This window comes from Nematolebias whitei, chromosome 3 (genome assembly GCF_014905685.2).
Source record: "Nematolebias whitei isolate Nwh7 chromosome 3, NemWhi1, whole genome shotgun sequence".
NCBI classification, from domain to species: Eukaryota; Metazoa; Chordata; class Actinopteri; order Cyprinodontiformes; family Rivulidae; genus Nematolebias; species Nematolebias whitei.
Genome location: NC_056500.1, coordinates 3,414,247 through 3,432,324, shown reverse-complemented (window position 1 = coordinate 3,432,324; position 18,078 = coordinate 3,414,247). Strand labels below are relative to the sequence as shown.

General features: G+C 42.0%; 1 protein-coding gene across 1 annotated transcript; it reads left to right on the top strand.

Annotated features, from left to right (window-relative positions):
- The first annotated feature begins 730 nt into the window (after positions 1–730).
- On the top strand, positions 731–8,519 carry LOC119430392. The gene is made up of 3 exons (XM_037697796.1): positions 731–994; positions 5,613–6,260; positions 8,416–8,519. The coding sequence occupies exons 1-3, from the start codon at positions 823–825 to the stop codon at positions 8,517–8,519; spliced, it is 924 nt and encodes a 307-aa protein (XP_037553724.1). The 5' UTR covers positions 731–822.
- Positions 8,520–18,078: the final 9,559 nt, after the last annotated feature.

The following is an 18,078-nucleotide window of genomic DNA, read 5'->3' as shown; positions in this document are numbered from 1 at the left end:
GAATTTTATATAATCTTCCTTTCTTGTCCTCATTCCACGTTTTCTGACAGTTTTCTATTTCTTTTCCTCTAATAATTGACTTAAACCTCTCCTTTCCCTAACGGAATATTAACTGTTATTTCACCTTTTAATGCTTTTTAGCAGTTTATCTGCTATTTCATTTCCTTCCAACCCCTCGTGCTGGCACCCAACAAAAATGAACGTCCATACCTCCCCTGTGTAACCTGAATAATGTGAGCTGTATTTCTAGAAGTAGACTTTCCTGTTGTTTCCTTTATACTGTATGCTTCTATGACAGCCTTTGAGTCGGTGCATATCACCACCATGGATAACTTCCTCTATCCACTGTAGACTAAATATTCCTGCCACCATTTCTGCTGTGAAAACTGAAAGTTGATCAGAAATTCTTTTAGATATACAAACTTCAAACTCTGGTATATAAACCCTTATTCCAACCCACCCCTTTGTGCTCTTTGAGCCATCTGTATAAACTTCCAGGTAATTAAATATGTCTCTTAATTGCACCCCCATTTCATTTTTGTTCAATTCTCTTTTCATTTCAAGAATTTTCGTGTCTACTTTACTTTCTGGAATTAACCATGGAGAGATAACACTAGTTGGATTAAACTGTGTAAATTCTTTATTTTCTACTCTATTCTGTTTTCATTTCAACAGTTGGTTCCTATTGAAGGCGGAAATATGCAGTTTCTGCCGGAGCCTCACAGTGCGACACCAGCGGAAGTCAACAAGGCGCTAGCAGCGTTAGCATCGTTAGCTCTGTGTGTGTGAGAGAGGTGAATGTGTTGAGTGTGTGCAGCAACAATGTCTTCAGTTCAGTCTCTGAGAGAGTTTATCAGCGAGCGACTAACTGCTGCTGCTGAAGAAATATTCACAGAGTTTGAAAAAACCATCGTCCGGTACGAGGAAGAGATCGATCGTCAGCGCAGACTGCTGGACATCAGCTGGAAACCTCACACACACCTGCACACAACAGGTAGGAGCTGCAGCGACATCAAGACACGTTCAGGAAAGTTTTGTTGGATGCAGTTTGCAGCTGAAAGTGTTTATTTCTGAAGGTTCAAGACACAGCTGAGTCGACAATAGTCAAAACATTACCATAAAAGAATCAGTCCTTGATTGATTAATTGTTAATAATTTATTACTTTTAATACTGGTTATTCTACAAATTATTAACTTTTATGATTTATGTTGTTTGATTGTTTAGTCTGTTTGTTGATTTTTAGTTTGATTAAATATTTTTGTAATAAAATTTCAAAGACAACTTTGGTCTCCTTGGTTTGAATATTCATTTGTGATGGTATTGATTTCCCTGTAATTAACAGATTCTACTTAAGTGATTGAGTTATGATTATTAAAGGTGAATATATTGATTTTGTTGTTGTTGGTAAACTGATCAGCTGTTGTCCCGCTTTAACGAGTGTAAAAGAAGTAAAAAGTGTAGTGAAGTGAGGAGCAATCTTCACCATCCTTCCTCCATTCACTTCATGTAGGCTACATGGGTCTGAGTAATAAAAACCTTTTCATTGTGGAGCCATGGGTGTCAGAAGCGTCTGTAATGTGCGGGGGACACTATAGTGCGCGTGTGCACGTGCACCAGTGTACAAAAAAAGCAACATTTCATCTAGATTTCCTTACTTTAATTCCATTTAATGCATGTTTCTCACCAAGTTTGTGTAAATTCAGCTGTTTAAAGACATTTCAACTTTAATGCACCTTAACACACAGCGTCTCTTACACCTGCAGCGTCTTACAGCGTCAGTTACTGCTAAGCTAAGATGCTATGTAGCGCTCCACTTCTCTCCTCCTAACCATGTATATATGTTTATGATCAACCCCGTGGTCAACAAGTGCCCGCACTAAGCTTGCTAAGCTGGCGAGCAACCCAGAGGTGTCTCCACTAGGGGTTAAACGAGTATATAATTTTGAAACTCTACATTAACATAATAAAACCCGAGTAGAACTTGAGTATTTGATGACGTCATAGATCTCAAGATACAAAAATAAATAAATAAATAAAACCGCAAAAAAAAGGTAATTATTTACAAAAAAAGACCAACAAAACATTGGGAGCGTATATTATGCTCCTCCCATTTATCATACTGCAAATAAGTCACAGGAAAAACTAAACTATTAGTTATTATTATTAAATTGCAAACGTGAAGAAAATGCAGCACGTCAAAAACGAAACTTAATCGAAACTGGTTCGGTGGATTGGACCCGGTGTTACACCGTACTCTGTGACCTGCAACAGTGCAACACTGCCCTCTACGGTCATACGGTGGTCACATAATATGACGTCACTACGGATACTCGACATAACATTTTTAACCTCAATAGATGTCCTAGCAATCGATGTGTAGATTACTCGAGTACTCTGTTAATGCCCTAGTCTCCACTTCCTCCACCTGTAAGCGTTGTCTGCCGAGCAGTGTTGCCAGGTGATAAATGTAGGATTATTGTACTAGCGACATAAAATTATTGTATTTTGAGAGAAATTATTGTACACCCGTCATAACCAAAATAACAAATCTATTGATGCACTATAGTAGTGATTGGTCCGCTTCCAGACCGGCTCGTCTTTTCTTTTCCTCACTCATGGGGCGGGCGCAGCAGCCTATTCAGCCAATCATGGCCGTTATTCTGAGGCAAACGCAAACACATCACTCATGGGTAACATTTAGAAAAGCACGATTGGCTGGAATTTCTTGTCAATCATGCACCTGCTTGCAGACACAGATGCCTTTGGGGTTCACAAAAAAAACTCCCGACAGACAGTTGTGAGAGGCTGATGACAACCAGTTACAACCACGCATTCACGGAATGGTCAAATTATCATATATTTGGCCTTTTTTGGGATTATTGATCGTACAGAGGGCAAAATTGTCGTACAAATACGATAATTATCGTACACCTGGCAACACTGCTGCTGAGGCAGGATGAGACGTACAGAAACAGTGCAGGTTTCTGGAGAGTTTGAGGTAACCAGGAAAACCTGGAGTGGATTTTTTGTGGTTTGAGTATTCTTCTCTTAATCAACTGGAATGGAATAAGCACGATAAATGGAACACGAATAAAGAGAAACTGCGCCGACTGAACTAATGCTTTATAGTGTTTTTTTTTTTTTTCCAAATTAACGTTTTTTTAATGCGGGGGGGACATGTTCCCTCCACATATAATGGTTGCGACGCCTATGAGTTAAACGTTTTGACGTTCAAAACTGAAAATATTCATTGCTCAGCCACACAATCAAGTCAGAGTCAGGAAGTCAGAGATTCTTTATTGTCATTTACATCACATTTGGTTAGGGGGTGGGCAATATGGCTCAAATATAATATTGTGATATTTCAGAGCATTCTGACGATCCGGGCAGGGGATAGGAGTAGAGAGTTTGTTTCCCCTTACAACAATATGGGCTTCAGTTTAGACAGCCGCCTCAGTTGGAAGAATCATGATTTAATAATCATGTTTACATGATTGTTGTTTCAGGGAAAGGTCCATTATCACTCCCAGATTAGTGACTCTTTGTTATTCTGACAGGGATAATGGAGAGGTCGATGCAGTGGTTTGTGATCATGTCGTTGGGAGGGAATAACATGACTTCAGACTTCTTTTCATTGAAACTTAAGAAGTTTAAAGCCATCCAGTCCCTGATGTCAGCCAGGCAGTCGCAGAGGTTGAATAGAGCATGTACCATTGTGACTTAGGGGGAAGTAAATTTGACAGTCATCGGCGTAGAAGTGAAAGGGAATGTTGTGTTTCCAGAAAATAGCACCAAGTGGCAGCAGTTATAAAGAGAATAGGAGGGGATCCAGGATGGACCCCTGCGGAACCCCCCCATTTAAGCTCTGTTGCTGCAGAACTAAAATCCTTGATGGAGACAAAAGGATCTGTCAGCGAGGTAGGATCTGAACCAATTGAGGGCTGACCCTGAGATGCCCACCCACTGCTCCAACCTAGCAATGAGGATCTCATGGTCGATGGTGTCAAAGGCGGCTGTGAGGTCCAATAGGACAAGCAGCACAGAATCACCGGTATCTGTGGATATGAAGATGTCATTAAAAACCTTCAGCAAGGCAGTTTCAGTGCTGTGGAGAGGTTTAAAGCCAGATTGGAATAGCTCTAAGATTGTGTGATCCTCCAGGAAGCACTTCAACTGGGACTCAACTATTTTCTCCAGTATTTTAGAAACAAATGGGGGTTTGGAGACAGGCCGGAAGTTGGAAACGACTGAGGGGGTCAAGGTTTCATTTTTTTCAAGAGAGGCTGGACAGCAGCATGTTTAAAGGATTTTGGCACCACGCCAGAGGATAAACTACTGTTTACTATGGCAAGAATGGACGGACCTAGAGTAGGAAAAACCTCCTTTAGTAGTCGAGGGGAGACCACATCAAAGGGGGAACCAGAAAGTTTCAAGCTGCACATGACCTGCTCTAGAGAAGATAGAGTGATGGGTTCAAAATGGTCAAATAGAGCTACAGCTTGAGGTGGGATGGATGGGTCACGAGTAGGAGGGGAAATGAGAGGCCGGGTGGTCGCAATTTTTTCCAAAAAGAAATGTAAGAAGTTCTCGCACAGCTCAGTCAAGGCTTCCAGAGGTGATGGTTCAGTGAGGTGGAGAACAGAGTTTAGAGTAGAGAAGAGGACACGTGGGTTGTGAGAGTTTGAGGTAATGATATCAGAAAAGTATTTGGATTTAGCAGCTTTTACTGCTTTCTGATAACGGCGCCAACTCTCTTTAAGTATTTGAAAAGAGACCTGCAGCCGGCCTGATGGCCGTGGTGCGTTAAAATACAGACATTTCAGTGGCAATAATTCCGTCAAGGCGCTGGACCCACCTGGAGACATCCAAGTCTCTGTGATGCAGAAAAAGTCCAAATCGTGCTCTTGAGTAGTCCCTGAGGATAAAAGTTTTGTTGATAATAGATCTTGCATTGATCAAACACATCCGGATACTGTCCAAAGTGGACCCAACAGCGGTGGAGTTAGCGCGTGCCAATGGCCGCAGGTTTTCTATAACAGCCCCTCCGGGTCGGCCCGTGCGAATATGATATGGCCCAGCCCTACATGTGGTACATGTAGTGGAACGAAATTTTGTACGCAGGGTCCCAGTTACATCAAACAATGGCAAAAATATAAAGTGTAAAAAGAAGCCTTAAATAAGGATCTGAGATATAAACCAAGATATACGCTAAACGAACGTAAAACAGTACGCTAAAAGATCTAAGATATATACCAGTCACTAATAGTGCAAAACAATACACAAAAGGGAGAGAATAAAGATCAACACCATTAAAACACATTTTTTTTGTTTCAACTTTACTGCATTACTGATAATAATTCTTCAGTTATAAAAACAAGAAACACGAGCCTTCATTTTCCTTTCTTCTGCCACCAAATCTTCAGCTTCACATTTCCGATCTCAGAACATACGGACAGTATCTCAGAAGGTTTTAGGAAAGGTGTGGTCTTTGTACCTGCCAAGCTGTGATCACCTCAAGCTGCAACTTTCAAACCATCTTTGAATTAATCAAATTATTAAAGTGAAGTATGATTTCTTACAGTAATCAGTACTTTCCTTTGTCTGTCTGCAGAACTCCCACAGCATATCTTGAAGGAGGAAAAGATTCTCACTGAACAGCAGCTCTGTAACCAGGAGAGGAACACCAGTTTGGACCAAGAAGAACCAGGACCTCCACAGATGAAAGAGGACCAAGAAGAACCAGAACCTCCACCGATGAAAGAGGACCAAAAAGAAGCAAAACCTCCAAAAATAAAAGAGGACCATGAAGCACCAGAATCTTCACAAATGATGAAGTACTATAAGGATCCAAATTTTCCACACAATCAAGAGAAACAGGGGGCACCAGAACCTCCCAAGGATGAACCAGAATTTCTAGAGATTAAAGAGGAGCCAGAGTCTGAAACCTGTACGGTAATGCCTGGTTTTCATGAAAGAAACCAGCGGGAACTGAAACCAAACTTCTGGGACCAACTCCTTTCACAAAACTCTCCTAAAGTGGAGAACCAAGATCAGGAAAGAAGCAGGAATGTAGAGCGACGATCCTGCAGAGATGATGAGCCGAAACAAATTCATAGAAATTTACAAACAAAAGGTTATGGTGATGATGTGGACCGTCCAAACGTAAAGATAGACCAAAAAACGCATTTATTGTTTATGATTCGTGGGAAAAAAATCGGAGAGAAACATAATTTAAGAGTTCACATGAGATATCAAACAGGTGAGAGGCCTTTCTTATGTCAAGCCTGTGGAAAAAAATTCAACTACAAAAATGTTTTGATTACTCACATGAGAACTCACACAGGTGAGAGGCCTTTCTCATGTGAGGCCTGTGGGAAAAGTTTCAATAATAAAAGTGTTTTGATTACTCACATGAAAACTCACACAGGTGAGAGGCCTTTCTCATGTGAGACCTGTGGAAAAGGTTTTAACAAAAACTGTAATTTAATCAGACACATGAGAACTCACACAGGTGAGAAACCTTTCTCATGTGAGACCTGTGGAAAAAGATACTGTGATAGAAAAAGTTTAAAATACCACATGTCAACTCACACAGGTGAGATGTCTTTCTCATGTCAGACCTGTGGCAAAGGTTTTAATAAAAACTGTAATTTAATTAGACACATGAGAACTCACACAGGTGAGAAGCCTTTCTCATGTGAGACCTGTGGAAAAAGATACTGTGATAGAAAAACTTTGAAAAACCACATGACAACTCACACAGGTGAGAGGCCTTTGTCATGTCAGACCTGTGGAAAAGGTTTTAATAAAAACTTTGATTTAATCAGACATATGAGAACTCACACTGGTGAGAAGCCTTTCTCATGTGTGACCTGTGGAAAAAGTTACAGTAATAAATCAAATTTGAAAAACCACATGACAACTCACACCGAATAAAAGCCTTTTACCTCATGGAAAAGTTACAGTGAAAACAAAAGTTAACACCACATGAGAATTCAGACCGTTCTCCTGTCAGTCCAATCCAATGGAAAAAGATTTATTCAAAAAATGTATTTTATCAGACATGAGAAGGTGTAATCGTGTGAATCTTGTAACTTTCTCAGACTATGGAGATGGCTAAAACTCAGAATTGACAAGTTGAAGTCAGAAGTTCATCATTAAACTGTAGTCCTAAAACACCAGTGGGAAAGGTCAAAGTTCATGCTCAATAATCCATCCATCCATCCGTTACCTTCTGCTTATTCCGAAGTCGGGTCACGGGGGCAGCAGCTTGAGCAGGGAGGCACAGACATCTCTTTCTACAGCCACCTCTTCCTGCTCTTCTGGGAGAGGGCATTCCCAGGCCAACCGAGATACATACATTTTGCTGTTGACCAATGTCAAATATAGTGCAGTGAAATATTCTTCTGCACTTTGGAGACACTGGTATGACTGTCTCCTGCATGGTTAGGAACCTTTTTATCTGTATATTTTTAATTTTTTTTTTTTTTTTCTTTTTTTTTCTGTATTTATCTGTGATGTTGGTTGGACTTTGAGTCTGTAATAAAGTAATAATAACATAGTCTCTCCAGCGTGTCCTAGGTTTTCCCTGGAGTCTCCTCGCAGTCGGACATACCTGAAGCACCTCCCTAGGGAGGAGTCATGGGGCATCCTTACCAGATGCCCGGACCACCTGAACTGGCTCCTCTTGATGTGGAGGAGCAGCGGTTTTACTCCGAGTCTCTCCTGGATAACCAAACTTCCAGCCTTACAGCTCAGCTCTCTCTTCACTACTACGGATCGGCACAGAGTCCGCGATACTGCAGATGCTGCACCAATCCCATCTGTCAATCTCACGCTCCATTCTTCCCTCACTTGTGAACAAAACCCCAAGATATTTGAACTCCACTTGAGGCAGAACCTCACCCTCGATCTGGAGAGAGCAATTCACCCTTTTCCGATTGAGGACCATGGCCTCAGATTTGGGGGTGCTGATTCTCATCCCAGCCGCTTCACACTCGGCTGCAAACTGCTCCAGTGAGAGCTGAAGATCATGGCACAATGACGCCAACAGGACCACATCATCTGCAAAGAGCAGAGATGGAATCCTGAGGCCACCGAACCGGAAACCCTCCGCCCACTGGCTGCACTGAGAAATTCTGTCTATAAAAGTTTTGAACAGAATCTGTAACAACGAGCAACTCTGGCAGAGTCCAACTCCCGCCCTGAAGAGGTGTGACTTACTGCCGGCAATGCGAACCAAGCTCTCGCACCACTTGTACAGGGACTGAACAGACGGACCCCCAATCCCATACTCATGGAGCACCTCCCGCAGTGTACCCTGAGGAACATGGTCTAATGCCTTCTCCAAGTCCACAAAGCACATGTAAACAGGATGGGCAAACTCCCATGACCCCTCGAGAACCCTTTTGAAGGTAAAGAGCTGATCCAGTATTCCACGGCCAAGAGGGAACCCACATTGTTCCTTCTGGATCTGAGGTTCGGCCAACAATCAGACTCGCTTCTCCAGTACCCCTGAATGGACCTTACCAGGGAGGCTGAGGAGGGTGATGCCCCTATAATTGGAACACATCTTCTGGTCCCCCTTTTGAAGAAGCAACCACTACCCCAATCTGCCAATCCAGTGGCACTGCCCCCCATGTCCACACAATGTTGCAAAGGTGTGTCAACCAAGACAGCCCCACAACATCCAGAGCCTTAAGGAAATCAGGGTGAATCTCGTCCACTCTTGGAGCCCTGCCACCTTGCAGCTTTTTAACTACCTCAGCGACCTCGGCCACAGTTATTGATGGATCAACACCAAAGTCCCCCAACCCAGCTTCCTCCATGTAAGACGTGCTGGTGGGATTGAGAAGGTCTGAGAAGTATTCCTTCCACCTCCAGACGACATCACTGGTTGAGGTCAACAGCAGCCCACCTTCACTGAAGACAGTGTTAGTAAAGTGCTGCTTTCAAGCCCACCTTCACTGAAGACAGTGTTAGTAAAGTGCTGCTTTCCCCTCAGCTGTCTGATGGTTTGCCAGAATCTCCTCGGAGCCGACCGAGAGTCGTTTTCCAAGGTCCTACCGAGCTCCTCCCACATCCGAGTTTTTGCCTCAGAAACAGCCAAGGCTGCGTACCGCTTGGCCCTCTGGTACTCCTCAGCTGCCTCTGGAGTCCCACTGGCCAACAAGGCCCAATAGGACTCCTTCTTCAGCTTGACAGCTTCCCTAACCCGGGGTGTCCACCACGAGTTTGTGGATGGCCACTGCAAGAAACACAGACAACCTTGCGGCCACAGCTCAAGGCAGCTACTTCATCAAGTGAGGCGTGGAACATGGCCCACTCAGACTCAATGTCCCCCACCTCAGCTGGGATGCAATTAAAGCTCTCCCAGAGGTGCGAGTTGAAGATCTCTCTGAAGGTTTCTTCTGCCAGGCGTTCCCAGCAAACCTTCACTACACGTTTGGGTCTACTGGGTTTGTCCAGGATCTTCCCCTGCCATCTGATCCAACCCAGTACCAGGTGGTGATCAGTTTACAGCTCAGATCCTTTCTTCACCCGAGTGTCCAAAACAAATGGACGCAAATCAGATGACACGACTATGAAGTCTATCATCAATCTACGACCTAGGGCGTCCTGGTGCCAAGTGCACTTATGGACACCCTTATGTTTGAACATGGTGTTTGTGATGGACAAACCATGACTAGCACTGAAGTCGAACAACAGAACACCGCTCTGGTTCAGATCAGAAAGGCCTTTTTTCCCAATCACACCCCTCCAGGTCACACTGTCATTACCCACGTGGGCATTGAAATCCCCCAGCAGAAGTAAGGAGTCCCCAGCTGGTGCACCTTCCAGCACCCCTGCCAAGGACTCCAAGAAGGTTGGATACTCTGAACCGCCATTCGGTACATAGTCACAAAGAACAGTCGGAGCCCAACCACCACCCAAGTGTGCAGGGAAGCTACCCTCTCATCTACCGGGGAAAACTCCAACACACAGGCACCAAGTCGAGGGGCTACAAGTAGACCCACACCAGCTCGACGCTTCTCACCATGGGCAACTCCAGAGTTGAATAAGGTCCAGCCCCTCTCAAGGAGATTGGTTCCAGAGCCCGTGCTGTACGTTGAGGTGAACCCAACTATATCTAGTCGGTAACTCTCAACCTCATGCACAAGCTCAGGCTCCTTCCCCACCAGAGAGGTCATGTTCCATGTCCCAAGAGCCAGCTTTGGTAAGCCAGGGTCAGAACGCTAAGGTCCCCGCCTTCGGCCACTGCCCATGGCATCACGCACCCAACTTTTATGGCCTTTCCTGTAGGTGGTGGGTCCACAGGAAGGCAAACCCATGCTGCTCCTTCGGACTGAGCCCGACTGGACCCCATGGGTAAAGACCCGGTTACCAGGGGCTCGCCGACAAGCCCCTCCCCCAGGCCTGGCTCTAGGGTAGGACCCTGGTAACCCACGTCTGGGCAAGGGACACCGAGTTCCTTGCTGTGCATCAGGAAATAAAGACCCAGTTGTTGGAAAATGACAGTGTCCTCTCTATGTTCCTACTGTAGAATCAGTATCAAGTTTTTATCAACAAGCTGCAGATAAATTAAGCTGCTAAAATTTGAAATCAAATACAACATGATTTTTTTAAAACAAGTAATTAAGTTTAGTGCCAACTCGCATCTATTATTACTATTTTTACAGACAGAAGCACGGCTGTGCCATGGGCTCTCCAGTGTCACCCATTGTTGTCAATCCTTACATGGAGGAAGTGGAACATAGAGCCCTAAACTCCTTTGATGGAACAACGCCAAGCCATTGGTTCCGATATGTGGATGATACCTGGGTCAAAATCCAAGCCAAGGAAATAGAAGCGTTCACCAGACACATTAACTCGGTTGATAACATCAAGGTTTTCACACCTGATGGGAACTGAAGGGCCTCATCTGTGAATTAGAGTAACAAAGACTTTAAGAAACCCCTACTGTTAAGATGTTTAGGTGTAAATTGTCAATATACCTATGTATGTGTATCTTCTCTCACTCAGTCTTATAACCTGAACCCCTCACTCACTGCTCTTTGAATTGAGAAAGCTCCTCGGATGAGGAGCGAAACGTCTTCTGTTACAAATAAAGTCCAGTTGTTTTTGTAATGAACGTTTTTTGAATTCATCATGTCCTGGATGACTGAGAATCTTCACCAGCATGTTATTATTATTGTTATAATATTGTTTTCTTTTCAACCGTTGCAGTTGAAATAATAATGTTCAGATTAAGAGTAGGTCATACCTATTTAAATGATAATTTATATTTAATAGGGAGAAAACAGAATGATAAATGTGAAGGGTGTGGAGAGAAAGAAAATATAGAGTACATATTGATGAACTGTAAAACATATGAACCTGAAAGGGAGAAACTGAGAATGGTTAGAAGGACAGGTCAAGAATGGAGTCTTAAAGGAATATTGGGAAATGAAGGAAACATAATGGATATTTACAGAATAAGAAAAGCATTATTTACTTTTCTGCAAAATTCTAGGTTAAAAAATAGAATTTAATAGATGTGAAGTAGTGTTGCTACACACTCGTGTACAGTAGGTAGCGGTATGCACCTTAAAGTTGCTTGCGATCCACCATAATAGAAAAGAAGAAGAAGAAGAACCGTTGCAGTTTCCTCCGGAGCTTCACAGTGTGACACCAGCGGAAGTCAACAAGGCGCTAGCAGCGTTAGCATAGTTAGCTCTGTGTTTGTAGCTGTTCATGTGTGTATGTGTGAGAGGTGAATGTTTGAGTGTGTGCAGCAACAATGTCTTCAGTTCAGTCTCTGAGAGAGTTTATCAGCGAGCGACTAACTGCTGCTGCTGAAGAAATATTCACAGAGTTTGAAAAAACCATCGTCCGGTACGAGGAAGAGATCGATCGTCAGCGCAGACTGCTGGACATCAGCTGGAAACCTCACACACACCTGCACACAACAGGTAGGAGCTGCAGCGACATCAAGACACGGTCAGGAAAGTTTTGTTGGATGCAGTTTGCAGCTGAAAGTGTTTATTTCTGAGGGTTCAAGACACAGCTGAGTCGACAATAGTCAAAACATGAACCCTCTAAAACAGCTGGTCAGGGGCCACAGTTTCTGAAAACCAGCAGCTCAGGGGCCGAACATCCAGCAACTAAAGTCATTATGTAAATAAACCAAGGTTTGCAATGATCTGCTACCTTTTAAATTTGGTTATTAGTGCACTGAATCATAAATGCAATTAACAAAACCCACCTCCCCACCCCAACTTTTTTTTCACCAGAATCCATGCTCAGTAATCCAGGTATCCACCAATGTTCACTCAGGTCATCTCAACGTTTTTTCTTTTTTTTTGTGCTGAGACGTTTCGCCCTCCATCCAAAGGGCTTCTTCAGTCTGAGGAAACACCAAACAAAGCTGATTCTCCACCAACAGCCCGTGGCAGACAGTAACAGAGTACATTTACTTGAGGACTGTACTTAAGTACATTTTCTGAGTATATTTACTTGAGTATTTGTGTGTTTTTTTGGCGAACTTGTGACTTTCAACTCCACTACATTTCTAGGAAGCTTCTCGTTTCTTTTGGCTCATCTTTGTAATCGGCTGTTGCTGCTCAGTGTTGCCAGGTGACAAATGTGGGATTATCGTACTAGCGACATAAAATTATCATATTTTGAGGGAAATTATTGTACACCCGTCATAACCAAAATAACAAATCTATTGATGCGCTATAGTAGTGATGGGTCCGCTTCCACACCGGCTCTGCTTCTTCTTCTCTTCGTTTTTTCTTTTCCTCACTCATGGGACGGGCGCAGTGGACTTTTCAGCCAATCATGGCCGTTGTTCTGAGTTAAACACAAACACGTCGCTCGTAGGTAACTTTTAGAGCAGCAGCCAATCGTGCATCTGTTTGCGGACACAGATGCCTTCAGGGTTCACAAAAAAATCCCGACAGACAGTTGCGACAGGCTGATGACAACTGATTACAATCACACATTCACGGAATGGTCAAATTTTCGTATATTTGGCCTTTTTTGGGATTATTGATCGTACAGAGGGCAAAATTGTCGTACAAATACGATAATTATCGTACACCTGGCAACACTGTTGCTGCTTCTCTTTCCTGAAATGCAGTTGGCCAGTTATTAATTCTGGTATTATGCTACATTCATCTGTGCAGAACATTCATTGTTTTGTAAGCTTCTATTTAAGTATGGCAGTACTTTCAGTTACTGTATCAGTGTTACTGTTTCCTCTCCTGTGTTAAGTTGTTGCTGTCAACATATTCATATTCATATTGAGTTCTAGAATTGCACCGCTCAGGGTGGCTGCATGTTGGAGTAGCTCTGTTACATTCATTATGAGTTGTTGCTTATGAAGACTTTAATTCCTCTTTAAAATATGTAAATTGCTTTTTTCGGATGATTATTTACTCTGGTATCAGATGCTGTGAAGGTGGGAGGATTTTTACTGAAGTCTTTTTACTTTTGGACATTTGTTACGATGCATAACCATGAGAACAATGTGTTTTTTTTTTAACAACCATGAGCAGTCGATTAACATCTCAAAAGCTCAAATACCTCAACTATAGCCCCAAATCCCAAATGAGTTGGAAAGGAGGCGCCATGGATGAATTCCCATCAACCTGATGGCGGTGCTCAAGTACCTGACCACCCAAGATCCTGGAGCTGGTGGGAAACTTGGCTTGTGACAACAGGAGGACCAGGATCGTCCCCCGACACCTTCAGCTCTCTGTCCGTGGTGACGAGGAGCTCGGCAGGCTGCTGGGAGGAGTGACCATCGCTCAGGGAGGAATTCTGCTCAGCATTTGAGCAGTCCTTCTGCCCAGGAGGACCGAGAGGCCCGCCGGATCTGACAGCAAGCTGGATCTGGGTGGATGGATCTGTGGCCAGATTCTTCAGATTTGTTGCAGGAGATCCTTCCTGCCATCAGCTATCAGCATCTAACAACTCTTGAATGAAACCAGGATGATGAGCTAAGACAACACTTAATTTCCCTCTGTGATTTATAAAGTATTTTTGAATTGAATTGAATGGAATATGCACTTTTACATGCATACACAGTGTGGTGTATGAATACTAAAGCTGAGGAAAAAGACTAAAGTTGTATCATCTGTTAGGGATTTTCATGACTTTCCACAGACGAGTAAAACGCAGGGAAGACATTTGTGGTTTTATTAAAGCATGTGGCACCATGTAGCAGAGTGGTTCTACATGTCAATACATCATCAGGTGGTTTCAGAGTTGCAAGAGTCTGTAAAATCACTCAAAATAATACGACAATGTACTGAAATTAGAAAATATAATTTGTACTTTTAAATGCATGTACATTGCCTAGCCCCAAAAAAGTTGCCAACAAAAAAACAGTCACACTCGAATATTTCCTTGGACCACTTTTAGCTTTGATTACGTCATGCATTCGCTGTGGCATTGTTTCAATAAGCTTCTGCAATGTCACAAGATCTATTTCATCCAGTGTTGAATTAATTTTTCACTAAGATTTTGCATTGATGAATAGACATGATGGTTGCATCGCTTCACCTGCCTCTCTTCTGACCCTGATGCACCATCACTCTGGAACAGGGTCAATCTGGACTCATCAGACCACATGACCTTCTTCCATTGCTCCAGAGTCCAATCTTTATGCTCCCTAGCAAATTGAAGCCATTTTTTTTTTCCAGTTAGCCTCACTGATTAGTGGTGTAGAATGAACTTATGCTGATATATATTCATAAATTAAACGGATTCTTTCATTTTTCTGGACTGTATAATGTACGTGCATTGAATTTAATAAAATGTGGACGGAAACGTGTTTATCTTTGACTCACCAACGACAGTGGGTCATTTATTTAAAACGATTTAAACACATCACACATTTACATTAATTTGGCAAAATGATTTCAACAACAACATGGTTAATTTAGCAAGTTTTACAAGGAAGACCATACGGCGATGGTTGAAAACCTTGCTTCCAGCTTCACACAGACATTTCTGAAAAATATCTGGAATGGTTTGCTAGCAGGATAGAAGAATTTTAAAGATGGGAAATGAAGTTTAAGTTGAGAGAGATGGGGAGGGAATTTGTCTGTTATAACCAGAAACAGCACGCTCCTTCTAGACCAGCTTGACCCAACGGTACACTTTAGTTGAGATCACTCTTTACCTTTGCAGATGATGGTTTCAGCGTTGGTGTAGAGCTTTCTTTTCAACTCTTCCAGCGTCTCCGTAAGAACAGCTAAACCTCGGGAGTCGTGAGATCATCCAGAACAGACATTTCATAATTCCCCTGATCTTCTCTCGTTCAGCTTATTTTCGTCCTCCAGCATCCTGAATTCCAGCCTTCTGAACTCTGGAACTGCCGTGAACTAGGAAGTGCTGCACCTTTTAAAAAGGGTCACTTCCGGTTCATTTGAGGACTTTCTGATTGGTCGGTGGACCAACAGAGGTGTGTTTTTGTGATGTAAGGTGTTATGAAAAAGTCAAGGAAAAAGATTAAGATTGTTTAAGAACAGACAGAAGATTGTTATGAAGAACTCAGACTTCGTGGAGTCACTTCTCCAGTATCTTGCTGTAAAAGTTAAACATGACATTTCTTTTTCAGTAAACTTGCAGTTGACCGAAACTTGAACTTTGACCAACTTACACAACTTGCTCATTTCAAACAGACGATCAAGAAATTGAATCATTACTCTGTAACATATTCCAACTTGATTTCCACTTTGAATGAGGATTAAAAATCGTTATTACTGTTTCACAGTTGATTTAAAAATGAGTAGTTCACTTCAACATTTAAACATTGTTTGAACTAACACAATTTGATTATCAAACATTTGTAAAATAGTAATGATAATCTAAAGTAGTCTTCTTTCACTTGATTAATTCAAGAAAGAAAGTCTCAGGATGGGTCAACCTGTATTTCTGGATTCAAATCAATGAAATGACAGTTTCTGTCCCATAAGGTCCTTAAGGTCAGGATTTGACCTCAGGCCTAGTTCACTACAGTGGTTTTCTTAAGACTACACAGCTGTTCAGTCCCAATTTCTTGAGTTCCCTTCTCATTGTGTGTGTGGAAATGCTCTTACTTTCACTATTAAACACAGCCCTGAGTGCTGCTGTTGTTTTTCTTCCATTTGATTTCACCAAACGTTTAAATGATCACTGATCACGATCATTCAGGATTTATTTCCGGCCACATTTCTTCCTGGAAGACGATGGGTCCCACTATCCTTCCAGTTTTTAATAATGCGTTGGACAGTTCTTAACCCAGTTTTAGTTGTTTCTTCAATCTCCTGAGATGTTTTCTCTGCTTGATGCCAATGATTTGACCCTTCTCAAACAGGCTGACGTCTTTTCCACGACCACGCCATGAGTCTTTCATCATGTTGTTGAAGAAATGAAAAGCAACTCATTGCACCAGTTGGGGTTAAATAACTTGTTGCAGCTGAAAGATGATCCCCCATGCAGTAATGATCCAACAGGAGGCTCGGACCTGTTCGATGAGTTAAATCCAGGTGGCGACTTTTTTTCTTGACCAGGCAGTGTACTTTTGAATACTTATGTATTTTCAAAAGTAAGTACTTAAGTACTTTAACTTGAGTAAACTTTTGACTGAGTAACTTTTATTTGTAGTTGAGTAAGATTTGACCATGAGTATAAATACTTTTATTTAAGTACTAGAGTTGAATACTTTGTTCACCACTGCCAACAGCCTACTCCAAAGTGGAAAAAAACAGTTATTGGTGATGTGCGGATCGATACTAAAGTATTGTTACCAGAACTTTTCGCTCTAGAATCAATTCTTAAATCAAACTATCGATACTTTTGACACTTCAGTCATTTCAGGGAATGCATATCATTAAAAGGAAGATGGTGGAAAGTAACTAAACTACTGAGATCTTGTCTAAATGATACACGGTTGGTGGGAACTACTTTGTCTTCCGCCTGGGTAAGTGTGTAATGCGTGTAAGCGGAGTGGCACACTGCTCATCAGTCACTGACTCTCAGTCTGTAGACACAACAGCGGAGCATAACAGAGTCATGTGTGGAGCTATTTCAGCTCCCAAAACGGCCAAGAAGCAGTTTGTGAGGTTTGTGGAAAAATGTGTAGGAGGATAGGGCTTCTGGTCCGGACACACTTTAACAGGTGTTTACGCTAATGTAATCTGGGCCGCCTCACCCCACAAATATGTTTTATATGAGTTCTTGTAGCGAACTTAATTCCTCTCCTTGGAAGAAAGACAAAGGATCTGGTCATTTAAATACACAATTCTGTAACATTTCTTTTCAGTTTGAATTATGACAATGAAAATTATGGCAAATATGGAATATGAATGAACAGCCAATTGTATTATTTTAGAAAGTGAATAATGTAAGTATGGAGACTTTGAGAAGGAGTTTAGATTAAATTTGGACTAAGGTTCTTAGCTCTTAACGTTAAAATTTAGATAAGTTTATCTCAGATTTGTGAAATAAATTATGTAAACAAACTCAATTAGCACTTGGTGTTCTCTCATTAGGAGGAAGATGCTTTCGTCCTACCAGGATATGCGTCCATTTTTCTCATTAAGGTGAAGGACACTATGCCAATGCTATCAAACTGGCAACCAGGTATCTGTGTGTGCAAGCATCATCCACAGGGTGAACATTTTCTACTGCTGGAGACACCATCAGCCAAGAGTGGGCTTGTTTATGTCCAGAGAAAGCAGACATACTGATTTTTCTGAAGAAAAACTGCTAAGTGAAAAAGTCCTCAGTATGTAACGGTGAGCATTAGACACTGATGTGTCACTGCTTTGCAACTGTTCTTTTGACCTGGAAATTACTGTATTTGTTTATTTTTATGTAAGAAAACTGCTTGGAATGGAAAAATACCAAAGTTAAAAAATAAAACTCAAGCATTGTACTGTAATATAATTTTATTCTTGTTAGAATTAATATTAATTACAAAATCAGAGTCAGAGATTCTTTATTGTCATTCGCACCACATGTGATACATGTGATGGAGCAAAATTATGTACACAGGGTCCCAGTTACATCCAACAATAAAATGTATAAGAAAAACAGTAATA